General features: G+C 56.3%; 1 protein-coding gene across 1 annotated transcript in view; it reads right to left on the bottom strand.

Moving 5' to 3' along the window:
* Positions 1 to 7,389: 7,389 nt before the first annotated feature.
* Positions 7,390 to 23,848, bottom strand: part of VPS45 (vacuolar protein sorting 45 homolog) — a 47,853-nt gene continuing 31,394 nt past the window's right edge. Inside the window, exons 14-15 of the mRNA XM_077319295.1 lie at positions 20,850 to 20,981; positions 7,390 to 7,875 (exon numbers count right to left, since the gene is read on the bottom strand). Coding sequence (XP_077175410.1) covers positions 7,788 to 7,875; positions 20,850 to 20,981 — 220 coding nt within the window. The 3' untranslated portion in view covers positions 7,390 to 7,787. The remainder of the gene's footprint in view (positions 7,876 to 20,849; positions 20,982 to 23,848) is intronic.

Here is a 23,848-nt window from a genome sequence, read left to right as displayed (position 1 = left end):
CTTCTTAGCTTTGATCTCTCCCCCATCCTCCGAATGGCTCCTGTCCCTCAGAGCCTTGGCCTTTGCCCTCACTATTTAAACACACCGTTCCCCCCTCCAAATTCCACCCAGTGGAAACTGCCATTGTTTCATCCGCAGATGCCTGGGGGCCGAGGTCTGCCTGCTGCTGCCCCCTTGCTTCTGGGAAGTGCCATGTCCCCTCAGCCCAACAAGAGCCCTTTTGTCCCGTTGGATCCTGAGGGACGGTCTGTTCCGGCCGCCCAGGGAGTGACCACTGCCTTTGGCTCCCCTGTAGTTCTCCTACTGCCTAGTCAAGGCCAGGGGGAAGCCCCTGGGTCAATGCCCAGCAGGCCCCCTTGGTCTCCTGACACTCACAGCGCTCCTGATCCCCCACCCCCCAGAGCCCGGCTCTTAGGAGGTCCTCCAGGCACCCTGAAGATGGGCAGCAGGGGTGGGGGAGGGGGGGGCTTTCCCAACAAAATAAGGGGCTGAGAGAGCTCCAACAGGACTGCTTGATCAGAACAGTGCGACTGTGACTAGCCGAAGGGAGGGGGGCTGCATGTGGAGGAGGAGTGGGGAATCCAACCTGGATGGCCAGTGGACAAGACCGGGCAGGGGGATCCACCACAATTAATGATCTGATTCAGGGAAATGCAGCTTCGTGTGTGTTCATGAGAAAGAAAAATATTCAGCAATGATTGATTCCCCCCCCCCGCCCCCCAGTCCTGCTGGGCCCCTCCATGCCAGCTGTTGGGGTTTTGCCCAACACTGAGCCTTGAGGGCCAGGATCTTGTTTGCCCATGAACCAAAGTCCCGTCATTGTCCTGTGCTCTGCTGTCCCACAAGACGCACAATGCTTTCCTGAGGACAAGACAGCGGGCCCGGCCTGTGGAAGGGGCAGACCAAATGCAGCAGCCTTGAGCTGATCCCGGGAAATCCGCCACCTCCCTCCCCTCCCCTCCCCTCCCCTCCCGTCCCCAAGGGCAAGGAACAATGGGAAGCAGCGTGACAAGGGAGTGCTGGTGCCTTTGGCTACATGGAGCGAGCCAAGGCCAGACTGCTCAGCCGGGAGGGGGGTGGGTGGGAAGGGAAGGGGACCTTGCAGGGAAGGGCAAAGGGGGGGCCCCAGAGACTTCCCCCTCTTTCGAGCCCTGGTGGTCTCCCGTCCTGGGACAGCCTCTTCCCGTCCTGGAACAGCCTCTTCGTACTCTGCTCCCCCAGTGTTGCAATTCCGAGCGCTCCAACTCCGAACACTCGTTCCCAAGATATCGTTTCTTCACAGCTACGCTGGAGGGTCTGGCTTGCCCTCTTCCCCCCGCCCTGCATGCCCAAAGACCCCCAGGGGTGATTTTGATCCCACCCGCTCCTGCGCTGCTTTGGGAAGGGAAGGGATTGGAACACGCAGACACCCCCTCCCCAAAAGAAAGAAAACACCCCTGATGCAGGACATGGTCCAAAGGCAAAGAATGGCTGCCAGACAAATTAGAGGGTACCCCAAATACCCTCATCCTACGCCCCAGAATCCAACCCCAGAAGGGACAGATGGGCTGGGACTCTTCCCACCGTGTAGAGACTCCTAGACCTGGCGTGGGGAGGAGGTGGGCCGAGGTGGGGACTGGGAGATCCCCTGAAGTTGCAGCTAATCTCCAGTGGAGAAAATGGCTGCTGGGGGGAGGTCAGGTTCAGGGGCATCAAGCCCTGATGAGGTCCCTCCCCGCCCCCAACCCCAAGTCTCCCATCCCAGAGTTGGCAACCCTGGCAGGAGGTCCACAGTCAAGGCCTTTGGAATAGCCCCCCCCCCCCCCAGAAGAAAGAGTCCTTCTCATCATAGGCCTGGAGAAAGGCTGCCCAGAAACAGGCAAGAGGGCTAGAGGAGAGGGTAGGGTTGCCAAACTCCAGGCCAGGACTGTAGCTCTCCCAGACAGCCTTCCTCTCCGTTAAGAGACTGTTTCCCTAAACTGAAGCTTCCTGTTGAAAAAAAATTAAAATGGGTGTCCCTTGAAAAAGTCACACAGCAAAAGGCGTTGGGGTCTGTTTAATATTCTGGACACTAAAGAACCCCTGAAGTCTGAAGGCTCCGTAGAGGTCTGTTCGTTATGCTGTAACATTTGATGCACCGTCCCGGCCTCTCAGGCCCCCTTCCTTGCCTTGGGACCAGCTGGAGTCCGGCAACCCTACGCAGCAGGCCAAGGACAAACCAGACTGCCCATAAAACTTTCATAACATATCTGCATGACTTCAAACGACTCTCATCATACTAGTGGGGGGCAAGATTGGTACAGAGCAGCCAGAGGGAACGGGAGGGGCAGGCGGAAGCCCCCTCCCCCCATGTCTGGTGGAAATCCCAGAGACCACCAACCCCTTCTTCATCCACTTCAGCCACAGAACTCCAGTGAGGGGGAGCTCCCCACCTCCTGAGGCAGCTCATCCCATTGCTGAACTAGACTCCTAGAGTGGGAAGGGGCCATGGAGGCCATCTAGTCCCACCCCCTGCTCAGGGCAGGATCAGCCTCCAGCATCCAGGAGAAGGATCTGTCCAGCCGCTGCTTGAAGACGGCCAGTGAGGGGGAGCTCCCCACCTCCTTAGGCAGCCCCTTCCACTGCTGAACTAGACTCCTAGAATCCTAGAGTGGGAAGGGGCCATGGAGGCCATCTAGTCCACCCCCTGCTCAGTGCAGGATCAGCCTCCAGCATCCAGGAGAAGGATCTGTCCAGCCACTGCTTGAAGACGGCCAGTGAGGGGGAGCTCCCCACCTCCTTAGGCAGCCCATCCCACTGCTGAACTAGACTCCTAGAATCCTAGAGTGGGAAGGGGCCATGCAGGCCATCTAGTCCCACCCCCTGCTCACTGCAGCCTCCAGCATCCAGGAGAAGGATCTGTCCAGCCGCTGCTTGAAGACGGCCAGTGAGAGGGAGCTCCCCACCTCCTGAGGCAGCCCCTTCCACTGATGAACTAGACTCCTAGAATCCTAGAGGGGGAAGGGGCCATGCAGGCCATCTAGTCCCACCCCCTGCTCAGTGCAGGATCAGCCTCCAGCATCCAGGAGAAGGATCTGTCCAGCTGCTGCTTGAAGACGGCCAGTGAGGGGGAGCTCCCCACCTCCTTAGGCAGCCCCTTCCACTGCTGAACTAGACTCCTAGAATCCTAGAGTGGGAAGGGGCCATGGAGGCCATCTAGTCCACCCCCTGCTCAGTGCAGGATCAGCCTCCAGCATCCAGGAGAAGGATCTGTCCAGCCGCTGCTTGAAGACGGCCAGTGAGGGGGAGCTCCCCACCTCCTTAGGCAGCCCCTTCCACTGCTGAACTAGACTCCTAGAATCCTAGAGTGGGAAGGGGCCATGCAGGCCATCTAGTCCCACCCCCTGCTCAGGGCAGGATCAGCCTCAAGCATCCAGGAGAAGGATCTGTCCAGCTGCCGCTTGAAGACGGCCAGTGAGGGGGAGCTCCCCACCTCCTTAGGCAGCCCCTTCCACTGCTGAACTAGACTCCTAGAATCCTAGAGTGGGAAGGGGCCATGCAGGCCATCTAGTCCCACCCCCTGCTCCGTGCAGGATCAGCCTCCAGCATCCAGGAGAAGGATCTGTCCAGCCGCTGCTTGAAGACGGCCAGTGAGGGGGAGCTCCCCACCTCCTTAGGCAGCCCCTTCCACTGCTGAACTGGACTCCTAGAATCCTAGAGTGGGAAGGGGCCATGCAGGCCATCTAGTCCCACCCCCTGCTCCGTGCAGGATCAGCCTCCAGCATCCAGGAGAAGGATCTGTCCAGCCGCTGCTTGAAGACGGCCAGTGAGGGGGAGCTCCCCACCTCCTTAGGCAGCCCCTTCCACTGCTGAACTAGACTCCTAGAATCCTAGAGTGGGAAGGGGCCATGCAGGCCATCTAGTCCCACCCCCTGCTCAGTGCAGGATCAGCCTCCAGCATCCAGGAGAAGGATCTGTCCAGCCGCTGCTTGAAGACGGCCAGTGAGGGGGAGCTCCCCACCTCCTTAGGCAGCCCCTTCCACTGCTGAACTACTCGGACTGTGAAATTTCCCCCCCTGATATCGAGCCAGTATCATTCTCCACATTGTTTGACCCCTTGACTGGGGGTCCCAAGTCAGAGACCCCCCCTCCCCAACGCAGCCCTGGAGATGAAGTCCCCCTGGGCCCGGCCTCCCCAGGCATCCCTCAGGCGGAGGGAACGAGAGAGGTGCGGAAAGAGGAAACGGTTCCTTCCCGGGTCTTCCTCCCCGGCCTCCTTTCTGCTCTCCGGTGCCTCCCTGCCTTGCCTCTTAGTCAGCCATTTCTTCCTTGCATGGAGACAGTGAGGGCAGAATCCCATTCCGAGAGGGCTTTGCAAGCTGGTCAATTGGATCCGACCCATTCATCCCCGAATTCTACCTTCTGATTACTGCTTCGGCGTGTCCCTGTTGTTCCCGCACGTTTGAGGATGTGGACCCAGCCGGACAGGCCTCACGCCAGCCAGCCTTCCCAGCCAAAGGAGGAGATCTGGGTACCCAAGGGAGGGGGGGGGCTTGGACTTTTCCTAGCCCCTTCCTGAAGAGACACGCCCCAGCGGTTGAGCTCATTTCCTGCCCACCAGCAAGATTTTCGGGGTAGAAGCAGAGCTGAAATTAGGGTCGCCAGCTCTGGGTTGGGAGATACTGGGAGACTTTGGGGGTGGAGTTAGGAGTGGGTGGGATTTGGGGCAGGGGGAGACCTCATATAATGGAGTATATTGGAGCCCCCCCTCCAAAGCAGCCCTTTTCTCCAGAGGCCCTGATCTCTGTCCGAGAGGAGCTGGAAAACCGGGGGATCCCCTGGTCCTGCCTGGGAACTGGCTTTGCTCCTGCAGACTCCCCTCCTGAACCACCCCCAGAGGGGGGGGCTGAACCTCCAAGAGCCCTTCTGGACGGGCGTCAGCCTGTCGCGCCAAACCCAGAAGATGAGTCTGTGGGCATCTTAAAGGCTTAAGAGATTACCGGAGGCTTTGGGTGGGCCAGAGATCACTTCAATGGGCACATAATGTCAGCAGCACCCTGAACATAACACCTAATGTCCTAATCGGCCGGGGCAGACGGGCGTCGCTTCTCCTCCGTGTGGGCTCAGGGTTTCCAGCCCCTGAGAGTGACGGTGGCCACAGAGCATGCTGGGGTATTGGGGTCACACTCCCTGGATCAGCGCAGGCCCAGTGGCTAAGCCACGTACCCCTTTGTGGGCGCATGGAAGGCAAGCAGCAAGCAAAAGAAGCAAGCGGAGAATCCTTCTTCCGTCCAATACGACAGGGACAGCTGTTCTGGAATTGTTGTCTTGCCGGGAAGGGACCGGGCGGTTTCCACCCCAGAGGGCTCAAAATGGATGCCGGAGGTGGAATGAGACATCTTCTGGCGAAGCCTAAATTTCGATTTCCCCTGAACTCCGGCTGACGGTGCCTATCACCCTTCTGACCCAGGTAACCCCAGATTCTGGGGCAAGAGAACCTGAATCCACAACCTGCGTCCTTATGCAACCCGAGCTGCTCTGTCGGAGCTCTCTCCTCTTGAATCATTTATTCTGCCTCCCCTCACGACACCGATGGAATGGCTCACCACACCGTGACTCAGCATTAGAACCTCAGAAGAGCCCTAGGGTGCCTCCTGGGTCTGAGGCTCAGGGGTTGACTGCCCCTGAATATGGAGGCCCTATTTTGACAGCAAGTTAAGTAGCCATTGATGGATTTCTCCTCCATGAATCTGTCTGACCGGAACTGGGTCGGCTGCTCTTCCCACTTGCTGTGGCCGCCTTTCATGCGCCAAGGCCTGTTTCACAATAGGAGGAATTAGCATTTTTGTTCTCTCAGCCAAAATGAGCTGTGCTGCCCTAAAGGTAAAGGTAAAGGTATCCCCTGTGCAAGCACCGAGTCATGTCTGACCCTTGGGGTGACGCCCACCAGCGTTTTCATGGCAGACTCAATACGGGGTGGTTTGCCAGTGCCTTCCCCAGTCATTACCGTTTACCCCCCAGCAAGCTGGGTACTCATTTTACTGACCTCGGAAGGATGGAAGGCTGAGTCGACCTTGAGCCGGCTGCTGGGACCGAACTCCCAGCCTCATGGGCAGAGCTTTCAGACGGCTGCCTTACCACTCTGCGCCACAAGAGGCTCTTCATGCTGTCCTGCATCCTCTCTAAATGGGACAACAGAAGTTACAGACCCCCAGAAGTCTTTTAGTATTGGATCATGGTCCCTGCCTTCCAGTCACTCCAAGGGCTGTTCAGGGGCACCAGGGGAAGAAACCACATCTAAAGTCGGACAGAGTCATACAACTGGAAGGGGCATCAAGGGGCATCTAGTCCAACCCGATAAAACACATTAAATTCACAACAACCTCCCCTACCTTGCCCCAGCGACCCCTGCTCTGTGCTTTGTCTCTTGTCTCTTGTGCTTTGAGACTCTTTCGGGTAGGGAAAAGCGGCAAATAAGAACCAACTCTTCTTCTTCTTCAGTAATCTCAGGGCTTTCTCAGTCTGACCTTCCTCCCTCAGAGGGTGTCTGTTGTGGGGAGAGGAAGGAAAGGTGATTGGAAGCCACTTTGGGCAGTGAAAAGCAAGGGATAAAAACCAACTCCTCCTCTTCCAAAGGGAGCCTGCATGTTCTTGGCCAGGAGCCAGCGTCAGGGAAAGGCCTTGGCCCTTCTGCCCTGTTGTTGGCCATCCAAAGGAACTGCATGAGATGAGATGCTGGACTAGGTGGGCCTCCCTTGTCTGACCCAGTAGGGTTCTTCTTAATGTTCTTATGTGCAAGAGCTAGTATTCATCCATTTACTTCATTTCTCCCCAGAACAGCTCCTGTCACCCTCTGTTTTACCCTCACAGCAACCCTGTGAGGTAGGTTGGCTGGGAGTCTGTGAGTGGCCTCCCCTGGCCGAGGGGGGCTTTGAACCCAGAGTCTCCCAGAGGCTCTTTACCCATTGCCCCACACCCTGGCTCTGTCTGAGAGCAGCCCCGGGGAGTCCGGGCTCAGGGAAGTTAGCCAATCGCCAACAGTCTGGGCGAAAATCAGCGTGAAATCAGTTGCTGTGACCCTGGTCTTGGCAGAAGAAGGGGATGCAAATAAAGGGCATGCAGGTTGTGCTCCGTCCTTGGCAGAAATAGCCAGGCCGGTGAAATGCACCACAGAAACCGCTTCCCATTTAGCAAAACCACGCCCCCCCAGCCCTCCCCCCCCGGGTTCAAGAGGGGTCTCACAAAAGCCTCCACCTCTTGGGGAGGGGGCACACCTGCCTCCTTATTCTGGCTCCTGCTAGAGGGTACACGAAGCGCAGGTTTGAGTGCGCGCACACACAGCCTCCTTCCAAGGAGTGCCCAGCAACGACCACCCACCTGGCCTGCCGCTTCCCCCCCCTCCACTCAAGAAGAGTCTACCAGCCTCTGCCGCAAAATCAGACAGCCTTTTATTGGAATTCTCCCCACTGCTTGGTTGAGGGTAGGGGCAGGCCACATGATGCAGGGCACAGCGCCTGGTGCCTCTCGGGGGAGCGGGGAGCCCAGGACCCGGAGGGGGGGGGAGAGTGTGCCCCCGTGAAAACACATCTGGGGCGTCCCCCTCCCTGGCCAGCTCCAGCCCCCCTTTCCCTCCCTCCCTCATGACGGAGAGACAAGCACCACGGCCAATCCGCTGCCTGGAGGTTGGGCTGGAGGAAGCCGGAGGTGGGCGTCACTCCTCCCTGGAGGGCCGGCGGCCTCCTCGCCCGCCCGGCATGCAGCTGCCCAGGAGCGGGAGCGGGTGTGGCTGGGCACACGGGGACACTTCTCGCCTGGAGACGGGCCGAAGTTCAGCGCCTGCTGGCCGCCCGGGCTGCCGCTTGAGAGCTCTCGGTGCCCCGTCCACGGAAGCCGGCCGCGGAGACCTCTTCCAGGAAGCTGTGAAACAGAAACGACACGAGAGGGAAACGTTTTGAAAGGCCCGCAACTGGCACTGTGGGGGAGTGAGTAGATCTGGCCTGCAAAACGCAGACAGACGCACGGGGGGCCGTGGGAGCCGCCTTGAGTCAGGCCAGAAATAGGAGGCTGCCCCCACCAGAGACCAGCCCAAAACGGTGGGAAAGAGCACACCGGAGGCAGGACTTCTGCCAGCGCCCCGCCCCCGGAGGCCCCTCTGTCGACTCAATCAGGCCAGCCAGCTGCAAGCCCCACGGGACCCCCGACTTCCTGCAGAGAGGCAGAGGGGGAGGGGCAGTGTCCTTGAGGCAAATCTGACCCAGGGAGCTTGGCCTTTTGAGCACTCATACAATCCCAGCATCCTAGAGTGGGAAGGGACCTCCTGGGTCATCTAGTCCAACCCCCTGCACTACGCAGGACACTCCCAACCCACTGTCACCTGCCAGCCCCTTGAATCTTTACAGGAGTGAAAGGGTTGGGAGTGTCCTGCATGCCCCACAAAATCCAAGTGGGCCTGTAATCGATTCTTGCTGGTGGAAATCGGTCTCTCCCCAAGCACTTGGCCTGCTCTTCTGGGGAAATGAGATGCCTCCTGAGAATTTTGGGGAGAACCCTCCTTTTCTGAGCAGCCCGCTCCCTGCCCCCTCGAGCCGCATCTGAAGCAGCCCTGGCCCTGCACAAGCTCCCTCTGGCTTCCCCACATCCTCCCCCGACCCCCTCCCCAGCCAGGAGAGGACCAGGCTCCTCGGATGCTCCAGTTCCACGGGGGACTTTTCCCTGTGTCGGCAATGGGGGGGCTGCCCCTCCTCTAACCATTTCCCTTGGGAGAAGGGAGCCATCTCAGCTCACTGGCTTAGTTGCCAATGTCCAGGTGGGGCCTGGAGTTGCAACTACATTTCTGACGGCAGAGATTCGTGGAGGGCAGACTCCAGGGCAGCATACTCTGCTGAGGGGTCTCCCCCACTCCAACCTCCCCAAACCCCACCCATAACTCTCCAGGCCCCACCCACCACCCAGATTAACCGCTAGACCAGGGGTAGTCAAACTGCGGCCCTCCAGATGTCCATGGACTACAATTCCCAGAAGCCCCTGCCAGCATTCGCTGGCAGGGGCTCCTGGGAATTGTAGTCCATGGACATCTGGAGGGCCGCAGTTTGACTACCCCTGCCTTAGGACAACCCTGCGAGGTGCACGTCACTCCCTGACAGTGGCCCAGGGGGCTGATGAGAACGTCTCACCAAAGGCCACCCCGTTGTGCCAGGGGGTGGGGGGGAAGCATCTCCATGGGAGGACAGATTCACAGGATCGGGGGGGGGGGCAGGTGTCTGCAGGACTCTCTCAGGAACAGCAGAAAGAAGGATTTGTTGACAAGCAGGCAGACTGAAATAGCGCATGATGCGCTGGGCCAGTGACGCATTCCTTTCAGCACTATCGGGCTGATTTCGAGAGATAATTTCCCAGGCGTGAATGCCAGGAGAACCCGGGCACAGGAGGCACAGCAGGTGAAGACACGGCGCGGCCCCTCCTCTCCCCACGGCAGAAAGCACTTTGCCCACGCTGCGAAGACTACGGCCAAAGCAGCCTGCCCCACTTTTAAGGAGGCAAGCGGGGGGGGGGGATGTTAAAGCTTTGCCTGAGAGCTCCAGGGATGACAGCCCTCTCTGCTCTCTGGCCCACTTGGCTGTGCTCAGTTACACCTCCGCGTTCTGCCCCGCCCCCCTTCCCCTTCTGCTGTATTTTTAGGCAGAGCAACACCACAGATCAGCTGGTACGGCTCAGCAGACCCGGATCCTGGCTGTAAAGGCCACGTCCATGTTGGGTGCATGGAGGGGGGGGGGTCCCTACAATGTTGGGCGTAGGGATGCCAGCCTCCAGGCAGGACCTGGAGGGCCTTGGAATTGCAGCTGAATCCTGGACCTCAGAGATCAGTTCCCCTGGAGAAAAGGGCTGCTTGGGAGGGGGTATCTTATGGGATTGGGCCCCACTGAAGTCCTTCTCTTCCCCAGGCTCCAGGGGCTTCCTGGCTAGGCTCTGGCAGCACTACGGGTGGGGGGCGGCAGGGAGACCGGCGACCCCACGTCAAGCCCACCAGGGCTCCCCAATCTGGGTCTGGCGACTGGCTGACATTCTGGGACCGTCAGAGCTCGGAAGGGCTGGCTTTCCTAAAAAACGCCCCAGAGGCTGAGAGCAGATCGTTTGGGGCCTGGGAAAGAATGGGAGCAGCCCAGTTATTCATTTCTAAATTTTGAGGCCGCCCCTCTCCAGCGACTGACTCGAGGCGGCTAACGATGGTTCAAAATCCCTTACAAAGGTATAAACGGTTTTCATTTGAGGCCAGATCTGTTAAGACAAACAAGCTCAGTCACAGAGACCTGGGTTATTTTTATTATTACTTCAATTTTTATTTCCTGCCACTCCCAAGACTGGCTTCTGGCGGGTTACAATCGTCCACAACTAAAACCCCCCAACAAAACCCCAATAACATTTTAAAAGGACATAAAAATAACAATTCATAGACCCAGAGACATGGCAGTAAGAATCCACTACATCCCCCCTCCCCATAAGACAGGGGTAGTCAAACTGTGGCCCTCCAGATGTCCATGGACTACAATTCCCAGGAGCCCCCTGCCAGCAAACGCTGGCAGGGGGCTCCTGGGAATTGTAGTCCATGGACATCTGGAGGGCCGCAGTTTGACTACCCCTGCCATAAGAAGTGGTAGGAGGGGAGCCATAACCCTCGCCATGGGTCACCCTGGCCTACTGCTGCTCACACCGGGGGCCCCCAGATCGGATCTTCTACCCAGACCCCGGCCTCAACCACAGGCCTGGCGGAAGAGCTCTGTTTGGCAGGCCCTGCAGAACGCAGAATGCTCCCGTGGACAGTTCAAGTTTAACTACCCAGGTGAGGGTTGGGGGGCGGGGCGTGGAGAGGGCAGGGGGGCACCCCGGTTCAAATTCCCCTTCTGCCATGGAAGACTGCTGGGTGACCTTGGGTCTGTCACAGACTCTCACCCTGGCCTACCTCACAAGGGTGTTGCTGTGAGGGGAAGGAGAAGGGGAAAGGCGCTGGAAGGGTCCTACAGGGCAGGCCATCTCGTTCAACCTCCCACCTCCATGCAGGATCCGCGGAAACTATCCCCGACCAGAGTTCCTGCAGCCACTGCTTGTAAACAGAGGAGGAGGGCAGGACAATCTCCTCCGGCCGCTTTGAGCGGGATATAAATGACAAAAATGCAGCCTCCGGCGCAGGGTGCCGACAGGGCTCCCACGCACAGGCTCCGGCAAGCAGAGCCAAAAAGTAAACTCAGCCGTGGGGAGGAGGAGGAGGAGGAGGGAGAAAAAGAAAGCAAGGAGAGCTGTAATTATATCTTGCTCTAAAAAAAGAGGCTCTGCCATCCAGCGGATCAGTCCCGTTGTTCCAGCTCATTATGCCGCAGAAAGAACCAGATGGGCTCCTTGGGCACGGATTGGTTTTTATTTAGCCACCGATTCTGCTGCTGCCAGATGCAGAAAGGGAGCCTAATCCTCAGCAGGGCACATAAAAACATTAATTAAACAGGCAGATGTGGGGGGGGGAGGGAGGGGGGTCTCCTCTGGTGTCCACCAACTCTCCTGCAGGCGGCCGGCTGCTTGTGTCAACAGCCACTGGGGCACAGCAGAAAGCCCACAAGTTGTGGGGCTTCCGCACCAACGAAGCAGCACTCTCTCAGCCCACGTCCTACGCACTTTGCAAGCGGCAAAATCCCCTTGCCCACGGTCGCTGACGAGGACTAAAAGGGCCTTCTTTGGCATGCGTGGAAGCCCCCGATATTGCCTTCATGGCCTGCCCTGCGGGAAGGATCAGGGCCCTCCCTAAAGGACTGCCTGGCGGAGGACATTCTATTAGGCTTCCGACAGTTCTGGGGAACCGCGAGAAAAACCTCTGCTGTGTCAGCCAGGAAGGAGTGAACTGTTCTGGAGCAGCAGCTGGCACTGGATCCCCCCCACCCCCAAGAGTCCCATCCCCGCACGGTTGCCAACTGGAACCTTCCCCCCCCACACACACTACCGTTTTCCTTCATTTCCCCTTCCCGTGCGTCTACTTTGCTCCTGGAAATGTAACGGTGAAGCAAGAGAGCTCACACTGGAAGGAGAGGGGCTGCTTTTTTTAACCCCCTCCCCACTTTTCATTACCCAAAGTGGCTTTCCCTTCCTCTCTCCACCAGAGACACCCTGTGAGGGAGGTGGGGCCGAGAGAGCCCTGAGAGAACTGGGACTGACCCAAGATCACCCAACCGGCTGCAGGCGGAGGAAGAGTGGGGAATCTAACCTGGCTCTCCCCAAACAGGGAGTTTCCCTGGAGTCAATGCAATTGATCCCCCCGGACCCTCGGGGTCAGCAACGGCAGGCCTCAGGGCCAAATTCAACCCTCCCCCACCGGTACTTGTCAAGCACATGATGTACGGGGGGAACGGGAACGGGGACGGGACATTTTCTTAAGATGATCAATTATATTTACCCTCTTTTTAGATGCCTGCCTATAGCCTTGTTCCCCTCTACACTGAGCGCATGCACAATGCGTGTACGCACTTTATCACATAGGTGCCTTGAGCAAGGTTCACATTACACTGGATGAGTTCAGCTCCCCTGGGCTAGGTGGTGTGCACCCGAGGGTGCTCAGAGAACATCCTGGAGAGCTTGTGGAACCCTTGTCCATCACCTTTGGGACCTCTTGGAGGACTGGAGAGGTGCCAGAAGACTGGAGGAGAGCAAAGGTTATCCCAATCTTCATGAAAGTAAGGAGAGATGACCCAGGAAATTCCAGGCCAGTGAGTCGGACCTCAATTGCAGGGAAGATAATGGAGCAGATTGTAAACCTGCAATCATCTGGAGGACAATTTGTTGGTCCGGGGAAGTCAGCACGGACTTGTCTCCAATGGGTCCCGCCAGACCAACCTGGTTTCTTCTTTGTGGATAAAGCGCAAAAGATAATGCCCTCAACAGTCTGGGACCCGCATCCCTATGGAACCAGCCCTCCCTTACAACCTCCTTCTCCCGTACACCGTTGGGCCATGGCCGAGGGGCCGCTTGGCGGTGCCTGGCCCCAGGATGGCTTGGTTAGGTGTCTCCCGGGGAAGGGCCTTCTCCGTTACGGCCCCTGCCCCCTGGAAAGTGCTCTGGGAGGACTCTCGTGCCCTGCCAGCTTTAGTTTTTGCGGGGAACGCAAGGCTGGATTGTTTAGGTTGGCCTTTGGAGGGTAACCCACCTCTTTGGGCTGTTTGATTAATGGTCTGGGGACAGCCCATGTGCTAATAGTTTAACGTTTTACTGGGAAGGCAATTGTAAGCCGCTTTGAGTCTCCTTCTCGTAGAGAAAAGCGGAGTATAAAAAATCAGCTTCTACTCTCTGCTTAAATGCTGTTTTAATCTTATTTAAATGGTTTTATTGTTGTAAGTCACTGTGAAACCCTTTGGGTAAGTAGGGACTGTATGGCCCCTTCCAACTCTATGATTCTATGAGAGACCCTCCTCTGTCTTAGGCCCTGCAGAGCGGCCGCCCGTCTGCGCAGGCATTACTGACCTCGACAGACCAAGGAATCCGGCCGCTTCCTGGCCACAGAAACGAAACACCTTCTGCCCCAGAATCTCCGCAAGTGCCTTTTAGAACTCACATTGGAGTCCTGAAAATACTCTTTGCCCACTGAAGAAGTGACGGCAGATTTGGCCATGAGGCAATGCTCTGTGGGGAGGGGACATCCCCCTAGCCAGGAATTGAGGGGTGACCTTTGATGTCTCCACAGAGGAGAGGAGAATGACACAAGGCATTTGGGGATCCCATGGGGAGGGGGGGGGAAGAGATGGTGTATAAATGAAGCCAACAAATTAAAATACAGAGTTTGCACTCTATGTTGCCTCTTTGCATTGGGCATGGCAGGTTCTCTTCAGCTCCTGCCTACAGACAAACCTCGGCCTTCCCAGGCAGCCTCACGCAGAGCACCCCGCAATCCTCCAGCCCCCAGCCTCCTCACTGGCTCCTTGTCCAGACCAGACTCTAATTCTTTCAGCCTTTGTCTACTCGGCCATCCAAGACCCAGGAGCAGGGAAACAGCCAGAGCCCCGTGGGCCACAGCAGTCCATCTGGATCTTTCCATTCCGGAAGAACCCGCGCAGAGCCCGGAAAACCTTTTCCCGTAAGACCCAAGGCAAGGGCTGGGATTCACACCGTGGTGGCATGAAAGTTGCACAGGAGGAAAGCAGATCCCTTGGAGATGGGGTGTCAGAGGAGAGGTTGAGAGAGGCCACCCAAAAGGCAAATCAGTGGGTTCCGGATCAAACCAAGCCTGGAATCTCCCCAGAAGCCAAAATGACTAAACTCAGGACTACTGTACTTTGGTCACATTATTGTTTGTGGAGGTTAAATATGCAGACAGAGGGGAGCATCAGAATACTTAGAATACAATAGTCTTATTAACAATGAGAAACAATCATGGAGAGAGAGAGAAAGAGCTAACTAAGTGTTCTAGCTGTTATCTGTTAGCTGTTATCTGCATTCTTCTGTCTGTTCAACTACTGTTCTGATGGCAAGCAGGAAGTCTGCTAAAAAAGAGGGAAGTCTATTGTTGTGCCAATCAGGATACCGGAGGTAATTTGAAAATTATCAGGAAGTTCCCCTCCTATCTATGCTAAATATACCTCTCCTCTGATGCCCCCTGCAAGTCACCCTTGATATTCTGCTCAATTATGCACGCTGCAAATCTTGCATCATCCAACCATTATGAGGAGATGAGAATCAGGGGAAATTTTTTTTGATATCCTCTTTAATATATGATGTTATCTCATATATCATAGAATCATAGAGTTGGAAGGGGCCATACAGGCCATCTAGTCCAACCCCCTGCTCAATGTAGGATCAGCCCAAAGCATCCTAAAGCATTTTGTTTTTGTATTATGGTATAACAATGTTAATGATCATAGTTAATATGCTAAGATGGCTATGTAGAGGTGATAAAATGTTTATAAGTAGTAGTAACAATGACATTTAATAAAACAGTGGTAAAATAGGTTATTATAAAATAATTGAAGTAAGTTCTATTAATTATTATGGTTAAATATTCATTAAGATTGTGATGAGGAGGAGACGGGGAGAATTCTTTTCCTTTTTCCTTATCTTTTAAAGTATCCTTATCCAGGGTTCCTCTATATATTTGTGAAACAGCCTGGGGGGTGGCACATGTCCGGCTGTCCAAGTTGGAATAGGGCCAATCAGGGTGCAGCCGGCAAAGCTGATTGGCCCTGCCCCTGCAGCTCCCGCCCTCCGTCCCTGGACTCTAGCCTTTTTGCTCTCAGACACACCTCAGTGCCTGAAGCCAGCAGCAGGTGAGAGGGCCCTGGGCAAAGGGTCGTGGTGGAGGGCCTGCTAACAAGGGCCTCTTGGCCTGCTAGGCCTGGTAACAAAGGCCTCGTGGCCTGCTAAGCAGGGCCTGCTAATGAGGGCCTCCCGGCCTGCTGACTGCCTGCTAGGAAGCTTTGTTCCGGCCCTGCTAATGAACTGCCCCGCCCACCCCACTTGATCCAGCTGTGAGCTGCAGCCCGAAGCCACCTTAAGCTAACTGGCCGGGGGCCGGGGGAGGGGACACTTTCAAGGCCCGTTCTTAGGAATAATATTTAAATGTCATGATTCGCTATGTTTAAAATAAAAAATGCCTGTATATACAAAGAAGAGCCCCTGGACAAGAGTTCTGGGGAAAGGGAAGACCCACCAGAAGACGGACAGGCTCAGCCTAAGGCAGCTGTCAGAATCAAAGGCAGCTTCATTGCTTGAGGTCTCGCAGGGCTCTTCCCTGACATCTTGTGGTCGGCCAGATGCCCAGCAAAGGCCACAGAGGCCAAAGCCTCCCGCTGCCCCTAGCTGGCCTTCAGAGGATGACTGCCTCTAGATATGGGGGCTTCAGCCAGCCATTGCTCCCCCCTCCCCCCCTTGAATTGTCTCACCTTCCTTGAAGCTCTTTAAGCTAGCAGCTGCCAGAATCGCAGCTGTGAAGTTTCAGGAAGCTGATTTTGCATTGTCTAAAGCAGAAAGTTGGCGGCAGCAGGAAAAGAGGACTCTCCAAGGTGAGACGGATGGCTTCCAGTGAGGCAGCCACGAGGGCCCTCTGTCTGCAAGACCTGAGCAAGGCTCTTAACAAGAGGACGATTTAGAGGGCACCAGGAGCTGGCAGAGGCTGGACGGCACCTCTCTCTCTCTCTCTCTCTCTCTCTCTCTCTCACACACAGAGGAGGCAAGGTCTGGACTATTTATTTAAATGATTATAACACCCTCCCACCCCCCAAATTAGGGAGGCCCAAGGCCAGAGGTTGTCAGGAGACGTTTGCCTCAGCCTTGGCCAGGGTCTCCCAGTCTGGACAGAGCACGATGGGGCTCAGCCACCCACAATGCTCCTCCGTCTCCCAGGGGTGGAGCAGCCTGGCTACGCAGCGTCAATCCGGGGAGGAACTCGAGCAAGTGGCAGGGGAATCGAGCGGAAATGTGGGTTAATACAGACTTGCCTTGGTAACCTACTTTTGGGGAGTTACTCTAAGTCTGAAATCCAGCTGAAGAGCTTTTTGATTATTTGGTATTTCGCTGACGGGAGAACTACCTTTCCACCCCACAGCCTGGCAGGACGCCGCTGCCATCCTTTCGGGAGCAAGACACTAATTAATCATTTTGGGCTGTAGTGCTGGGTCAGCAGGCGGGGAAATCCCTGGAACGGTCCTGGAGGGAGAGAGCAGACGCTGGCGTCCCCGGAAGACTGCCCGCCTGCCCCATCTTCGGCCGCAGGGAGCCACGGCACAAGGCCAAGGCTGGTCGAAAACCACTCCAGCGGCCTCTTCATCCACGGTCGTTTGGAAGGAGAAAGCATCAAGGGTTCAAGAGAGGCAGCAAGCTAGTTAGGGGTGGGGGTCGCATGGGGCTGATGTCATGCACACAGATGCCTTGATGTTTGTGACGGGATTTTACGTGATGAATTGTTTGATCTCGTCAAGTCGTTACCCACCCTGAGCTGTCTAGGAAGGGCAGGATACAAAACTAAAGTCTATTATTCTTAACCACTGCAACGCTGCCACTAGGGCAGGGGAAGCCATACTGTGGCTCCCCAAATAGTCCATGGACTACAATTCCCATGTTCTGGCAGGGGCTCATGGGATTTGTAGTCCACAGACATCTGGAGAGCCACAGTTTGGCCACCCCTGCCTTAGGGGCTGCCTGCTTGCCTGTGCCTCTTTGTGACAGAGGCCTCTCTTTCCTTCTCCCTGCAGGCAGCCTTGCCTCCCCCTCGTCCCCCCAGGTTCGGTCTTTTCTCTTCTGGCACACAGTGCGGATCCAGGAGCTGCGGTGGCCGCCGCTGGCACAGAAACATTCTATTTAATTTCCCCCCACGTATGCCACCCTCCCCCAAAGGGCCCAGGTCAGCTCACAACCATTACAAGTTACATACAATCACATACTATCATCAGTTCTGTAAGTTATCGCCATTAAAAGTGGGTCTCAGGGTTTCCGGCTGCCTCTTTCTCTCTTTTTTTTGGGGGGGGGCACATAGAGTGCTGGGGGTATTGCTGGTGGTTGATGTTTGCCTGTAGGCGGGGCATTTCAAGTAGGGAAGCCAGAATTTATTTATTTATTTATAACTGGATTTATATACCGCCGTTCGCCAAAAGGTCTCACGGCGGTTCACAATAAAATATAAAATCAAAGTAAAATCCCATAAATACCCCATCATTGCAATAAAAAGATGGCATTCTATTGTATAACTTCCCCCACTTTCCCCGATGCTCTTGTGATGCTACTGCTCGGGCTCAACCTGCACAGCCAACCACCCGAAGTCTTGCGGGGCGAGAGTCCGACCTGGCCCTGCCCAGTTCTGGGAAACCCTTGGTGGGCACCAGAAAGGCCGTCAGCAGGGGTCGCGGGGACCCCTGATTGATAAGAATCCAAAGTCCCCCTTCTTTCTCAATGTCTGGCAGACAGAAGGCCAAGTGAGGACCTCCGCCACCTCCTTGTTAGGAGAGTCGCAATAAGCATCTGCAGAGCACTCTTCTAAGGGATGCTGCAGCTTTCTGTCCACGCCAGACGGCATCTCAGAGAGACGTACAACAGTACTATCAGCCCTGCAGCTCAAGAACACGCAATGTTGTAGCAGAGGTAAATCTACAATCCCCAGCGCCTTAAACAGACTGGCACCAAAGCAAGCCCCCCTTTGCACCCAAGCCAGTTCCCAAATCTTCTTCCAGGGCAGCCCCGCATACATGATGTTCCAGTACTCAAACACGAATCAGAACAGCCAGCGCAGCAGTCTCCAGGTCCGAGGCAAACCTAGGAAGGGCTTTCGGCCACCGCAGTCAGCCCCGTCTCAAATAAGAGCGCTGGGCTGAGCCAGACCCCCAAACCGTCCACCAAAACCTCCCGGCTATTAGCCGCTCTCCGTCTCGGACCACACAGAGGTTCTGCCAGGGCAGCCCCCCCCCCCCCGTGGAGCTTTGTGCAGGCAAAATCTCCAGAACACACTTTCAATCCAAGGGGGCCCTGGGGGTCTGCACCATTTCCCTCCTGCCTTGGCTTAAGGGCATCTCGGGGAGGGGGGAGCTCAGTGGGGAGCCGTCCTCCACGCAAGGACACATTTCATTTATGTTCAACGAGCTCTAAAAGCTTCCTTTCCCTGAGAGAGGAGGGCCATAATTTCAGAGCAGCTGCTGGGAATCTCTGAAGAGCTCTTGGGTTTCACATGTGCTCAAGCAGCAGGAGGGAAGGGATCCCCGGCACCTGTTCCCAGCCTTCTGAAGGGGGGGGGGGGCTCTTTTATGAACGGCCTGGTTGGAGGGGGGGCTGGCAAGGATTCTTGGCCGGCAGCAGGCCAGCAAGGAAAGGGAGCTGCCGGCGCTGCTTTCCTCTCCCAAGAGGCGGCAGGCAGGCAGGCAGGCAGGCAGGCAGGCAGGCAGGCAGGCAGGCAGGCAGGCAGGCAGGCAGGCAGGCAGGCAGGCAGGCAGGCACACAGAGGCCCAGAGGCCCATTCCCTGGTCCGCTGCAGGAGGAATTCTCCCCACCACCAGTTCGGACTGACCCCTCATCTGCCCAATGTGTGGGGAAGCTCCCTGCCTCTCCCCGGCCCCCTTGTGGAAATGGAGACATCAAGAAAGCCACTGGCTGCTGCCCCCCCCCCCCAATGGGATCTGGCCATGGAGAACTCCCCAAGCAGGGGGGACGGGAAAGGGGGTTGGCTGTCACGGCGTTTGTGGAAGGACAAGGAGAGCTGCAAAGAATACCGGAATCCCAAAGCTCTTGGAGAAGCCGCTTCCTGTCTTCACTTTCTTGTACTCCTCATCGGTCAAGATTTGGGGACCAGATCTGGTGTGGGGCAGGGGCTGGAGGGATCTGGGAGACTCTTGAGTCCAAATCTCCCCTCCAACATGGAAACTCCCTGGTTGACTTTGGGCCACTCAACCGCTCTCTGCCCAGCCTACCTCACAGGGTTGCTGTGAGGACAAAACAGAGGAGAGGAGAATGCAGTAAAGCGTTCTGGGTCCCCAATCCAGGGCCTGAAGGCGGAGCCTGGTGAGGAAGAGAAGCTGGGGGTAATTGGGAAGGGTCCGGCTGGGGAAGGGGAGGTTAAAGAGGGGCATGGTTGCCTTCTTTAAGGAAAGGACTGGCAGTGATGAGCTTCAATGGGGGACAGAAAGGGACTGGCCAGCGATTCAGAAATTCTTTCCCTGGCAGAGTCGTTCAGCAGGGGACGGGGCTGCCTTGGGAGGTCGGGAGTGCCCCTTCGCTGGCCGTCTTCAACCAGCAGCTGGATGGACACTTGCCAGGGATGCTTTGGCTGACCCTGCACTGAGCAGGGGGGTGGATCAGATGGCCCCTATAGCCTCTTCCATTTTTCTAAGCAACTGCTGTTAACGCATCCTTCTTCAAAGACTCTGTAGTTGCACTGACCAAATGCAGAGGACCCCCAAGCCCGGGGTGGCCAGTGGCTGTCTCCATCAAGTCCCACTAAAAGTCCCCCTGAGGCATGGCCAGAAACCAGCTGGACGTGGCAAGGCAGTTTGAACCTTCAGGCAGAGCCTCGGACTAGGGTTGTGTGCTGCAGCCGCCGGAGCTGCCTACATGGGACTGCCCAGAAACCATGAAGATGAACAAAAAAGAACAGGCCAGGGAGGGGGCCCAACAAGCCCACGCTGTCTGCAGTCTGCCTCCTGGTCACATTCACAGACTTGCACTGCTGTCAGAGAAGGTATCGATTCATAAGAACACAAGAGAAGCCATGTTGGATCAGGCCAGAGGCCCATCCAGTTCAAAATTCTGCGTCACAAAGTGGCTAGAGCCCAGGGGCCATCAAGAGGTCTATCAAGGGGGCCAGAATTTCAGAAGCTCTCCCACTCTGGCCCCCCCAAACATCTAAGGAGACAGAGCATCAAGGCCCCAGAACATAAGGGAAGCCATATTGGATCAGGCCAGTGGCCCTTCCAGGCCAACTCTTGGTGTCACACAGTGGCCTCAACTCAGGGCCCCTCCGGAGGTCCTCCAGCAGGGCCTGAACTCCAGAAGCTCTCCCACGGTGGCTCCCCCAGTACCAAGAAGACACAACTTCACCACCTCAGACCGTCTTCTCCCTATACCTCGTGGCTCAAAGCCACTCACGGCCTGCTGCTCCTTATGCTGACCCAACCCCCTCTTGAAGCGGTGTATGTTTGTGGCCACCACCACTTCCTGTGGCAAAGAATTCTGCCTGCTAAACAATCACTGGATGAATCATAGAATCACAGAATCATAGAGTTGGAAGGGGCCACACAGGCCATCTAGTCCAACCCCCTGCTCAACGCAGGATAAGCATCCTAAAGCAAGGCGCATTTAGGATGGAGGCGCATTTCCAGTCCTCAATTTGCCTTGATGGAATTCACAGCACCCTTTCGAAACGGAGGGTAAAAACCCGAAGGCCGAGTTACCTTTTCGTGTTGTGGATGAAGGTACCGCCCAGCACAATCCGGACCCCTGGCGTGGAGCGATTCAGGTTATAAACAGCCAGGGATTCTTCATACGTTGCCCCGCCAATCATAAACACAATGATGTCTTGTGGCCTGAGAACAACAACAGGGAACGGCTGTTTAGAGGGGCTGAAAGGGAAAGGGAAGGACCCCAAAATGCCTGAATGGGCCTTGCAGAACCTGTGAGAGCCCAGCCCGGGCCTCCTGCTGCAAAGGAACACAAAAGAGACACAGACACAGATGCACCGCCGGGCAGAGGGCCAGCCATCCCGGTGTTAAACAGCCTCACTTGCAATAACAATGTTGTTTTTTTTAACGAATGCCTGGATTGTGTGGCCAAGCAGCGGAGAAGGAGCCAGCCGACGTGTTCTGGAGGGAACAGCCCATTCCCGCTGTTGGAAGATGAGGGGTGACTTAAGGGGCAGCTTTGTTGCTGAAAACCAGGTCAGGATGGCGGCAAGAAGGGATTTTTCAAGCTAAATCTTCTGCACAAATGGCTGCTTTTGGGAGGGAAGCGGTTAGGTAATGTTTGAGTCTTGGAGCAGGGCTCCCTTGGAGTAGGAGAAAAGAGCCAGCGTGCAGGAGCACCTTGAGCTGTGACTCCCGAAAGCTCCTCCCCTGCCACCCATGTTGTTAGCTTGGAAGGTGCTCCTGGACTCTGGGTCTTTTCTCCTGCTGCAGTCAGACTCACAGCCCCCCCCCCCATCTCAATCTGCCTGAAGAAGGGAACAGAGACCAAGGAAAGGGTACAAAGGGTACAGAGGAGAGCGACGAAGATGATCTGGGGCCAAGGGACCAAGCCCTATGAAGATAGGTTGAGGGCCTTGGGAATGTTCAGCCTGGAGAAAAGGAGGTTGAGAGGGGACATGATAGCCCTCTTTAAGTATTTGAAAGGTTGTCACTTGGAGGAGGGCAGGATGCTGTTTCTGCTGGCTGCAGAGGAGAGGACACGCAGTAATGGGTTTAAACTTCAAGTACAACGATATAGGCTAGTTATCAGGAAAAAGTTTTTCTCAGTCAGAGTAGTTCAGCAGTGGAATAGGCTGCCTCAGGAGGTGGTGAGCTCCCCCTCACTGGCAGTCTTCAAGCAAAGGTTGGATGCACACTTTTCTTGGACGCTTTAGGATGCTTAGGGCTGATCCTGCGTTGAGCAGGGGGTTGGACTAGATGGCCTGCATGGCCCCTTCCAACTCTATGATTCTATGATTCTATGAAAGCTCCTCCCCTGTCCCTAAAGTGCTCTGGTCTCTGGCTCCCTTCTGCTGCCATGGACAGACTCACGGGGCCCCCCATCTGGCCGGTCCTTGTCAGATCGCAGGAGCGAAGCAAGGCTGGCCCTGACAAGTGCTTGGACGGGGAACCAGCCGGGAGGTCCAGGGCTGCTGGGCAGAGCCTCTCTCTCCCCTTGGAAACGCTGCAGGGTCACTGTAAGTCAGCTGTGACTTGATGGCACTTTCCTGCACCAGCCGCAAGCCCCTGGCATTCTGGAGCCCTGGCTGCAGACAGGCAGCTGCACTGCTTGACACCAAGGACACCTGGCCCACGTCCTGCCTGCCTGACGCTCTTCCCCTGCAGGCCTTTCCTCCCCAGCCTGCACCTCCTCTCTGGTTGCAAAGCTCCACCGCAGCTGTTAACACTGCCCCGATGCCAGGTAAAAATGGACCAGGGCTTTCAACCAAAACAGATTCCTCCGCTCAAGACTGTGCCAGGAAACAGGACTCAGCCTGTGCTGGGAGGTGCAGTTTGCAGGGGGTTAGCAAGGAAAAGAGCCTCTTGTGGCGCAGAGGGGTAAGGCAGCTGACATGCTCTCTGAAGCTGTCTGCCCATGCGGCTGGGAGTTCAATCCCAGCAGCCAGCTCAAGGTTGACTCAGCCTTCCATCCTTCCGAGGTGGGTAAAATGAGTACCCAGCTTGCTTGCTGGGGGGTAAACGGTAATGACTGGGGAAGGCACTGGCAAACCACCCCGTATTGAGTCTGCCATGAAAACGCTAGAGGGCGTCACCCCAAGGGTCAGACATGACTCGGTGCTTGCACAGGGGATACCTTTACCTTTACCTAGCAAGGAAAAGAGGGGTGGGACAGGAAGGAAGGTTTTCTAGAACAGGAATGCGTCCAGTTGAAGCAGCCAGGCATTTCAGAATAGCCAGAGGCACAGTGCCTGTCAGAAGTACACAGGGCTCTCCCAGCAGGGATAAAGCCCACCCTGCTGGGAACAAAATGTAAGATCTTCCAGCAGAGCAGCCCAGGATTAAGCTGGATATATTTAGCTACTGCAGAGAGTCACACTGGGCAGGTCTGAATGGTTCACTAGCACAGCAGGCAGGGTGGGGGCACCAGAGACAGCGTTAGTCACGCAGCACTCGGGGGTGGGCAGGGGGAGGAAAGGAGATAACTGCTCTGTTGTGCAAATGCTCAAGGAGGGATCGGGCCCTGGCCCCAGTAAACCAGGACTCACTCGCCTGGCATGCTTGGGGGTGCTTGTGCTGGTGGAAGAGATGCACCAGGCATGCCCCTTCCCCAAGGAAAAGGGTTTGATCACACACACACACACCCCTCCATTACTCAGTGAAGCTGCCTTTGGCTGCGTCAGACCCTCAGTCTCTCAGGGGAAGTCCTGTCTGCTCAGACTGGCAGCCGCTCTCAGGGTCTTAGAAGGAGGTCTTTCACGCCACCCACTACCAGATGCTGGAGATGCTGCCTGGGTTGGACCGGGGACCTCCTGCCTGCCAAGCAGAGGCTCTGCCCCTGAGCTCTGGCCCCTCCCCAGGGCTCTCCAGGGTCTCAGGCAGAGAAAGGTCTTCCCCCTCCCCTCCTGCCTGGTCCTTTCAGCTGGACAAGCTGCCTGGAACTGAACTGGGGCCCTCCTGCCTGCCCAGCAGAGGCTCTGCCCCTGAGCTCTGGCCCCTCCCCAGGGCTCTCCAGGGTCTCAGGCAGAGAAAGGTCTTCCCCCTCCCCTCCT

The sequence above is a fragment of the Paroedura picta genome, chromosome 1 (assembly GCF_049243985.1).
Source record: "Paroedura picta isolate Pp20150507F chromosome 1, Ppicta_v3.0, whole genome shotgun sequence".
NCBI lineage: Eukaryota > Metazoa > Chordata > Lepidosauria > Squamata > Gekkonidae > Paroedura > Paroedura picta.
This window is presented reverse-complemented; position numbering and strand designations above follow the sequence as displayed.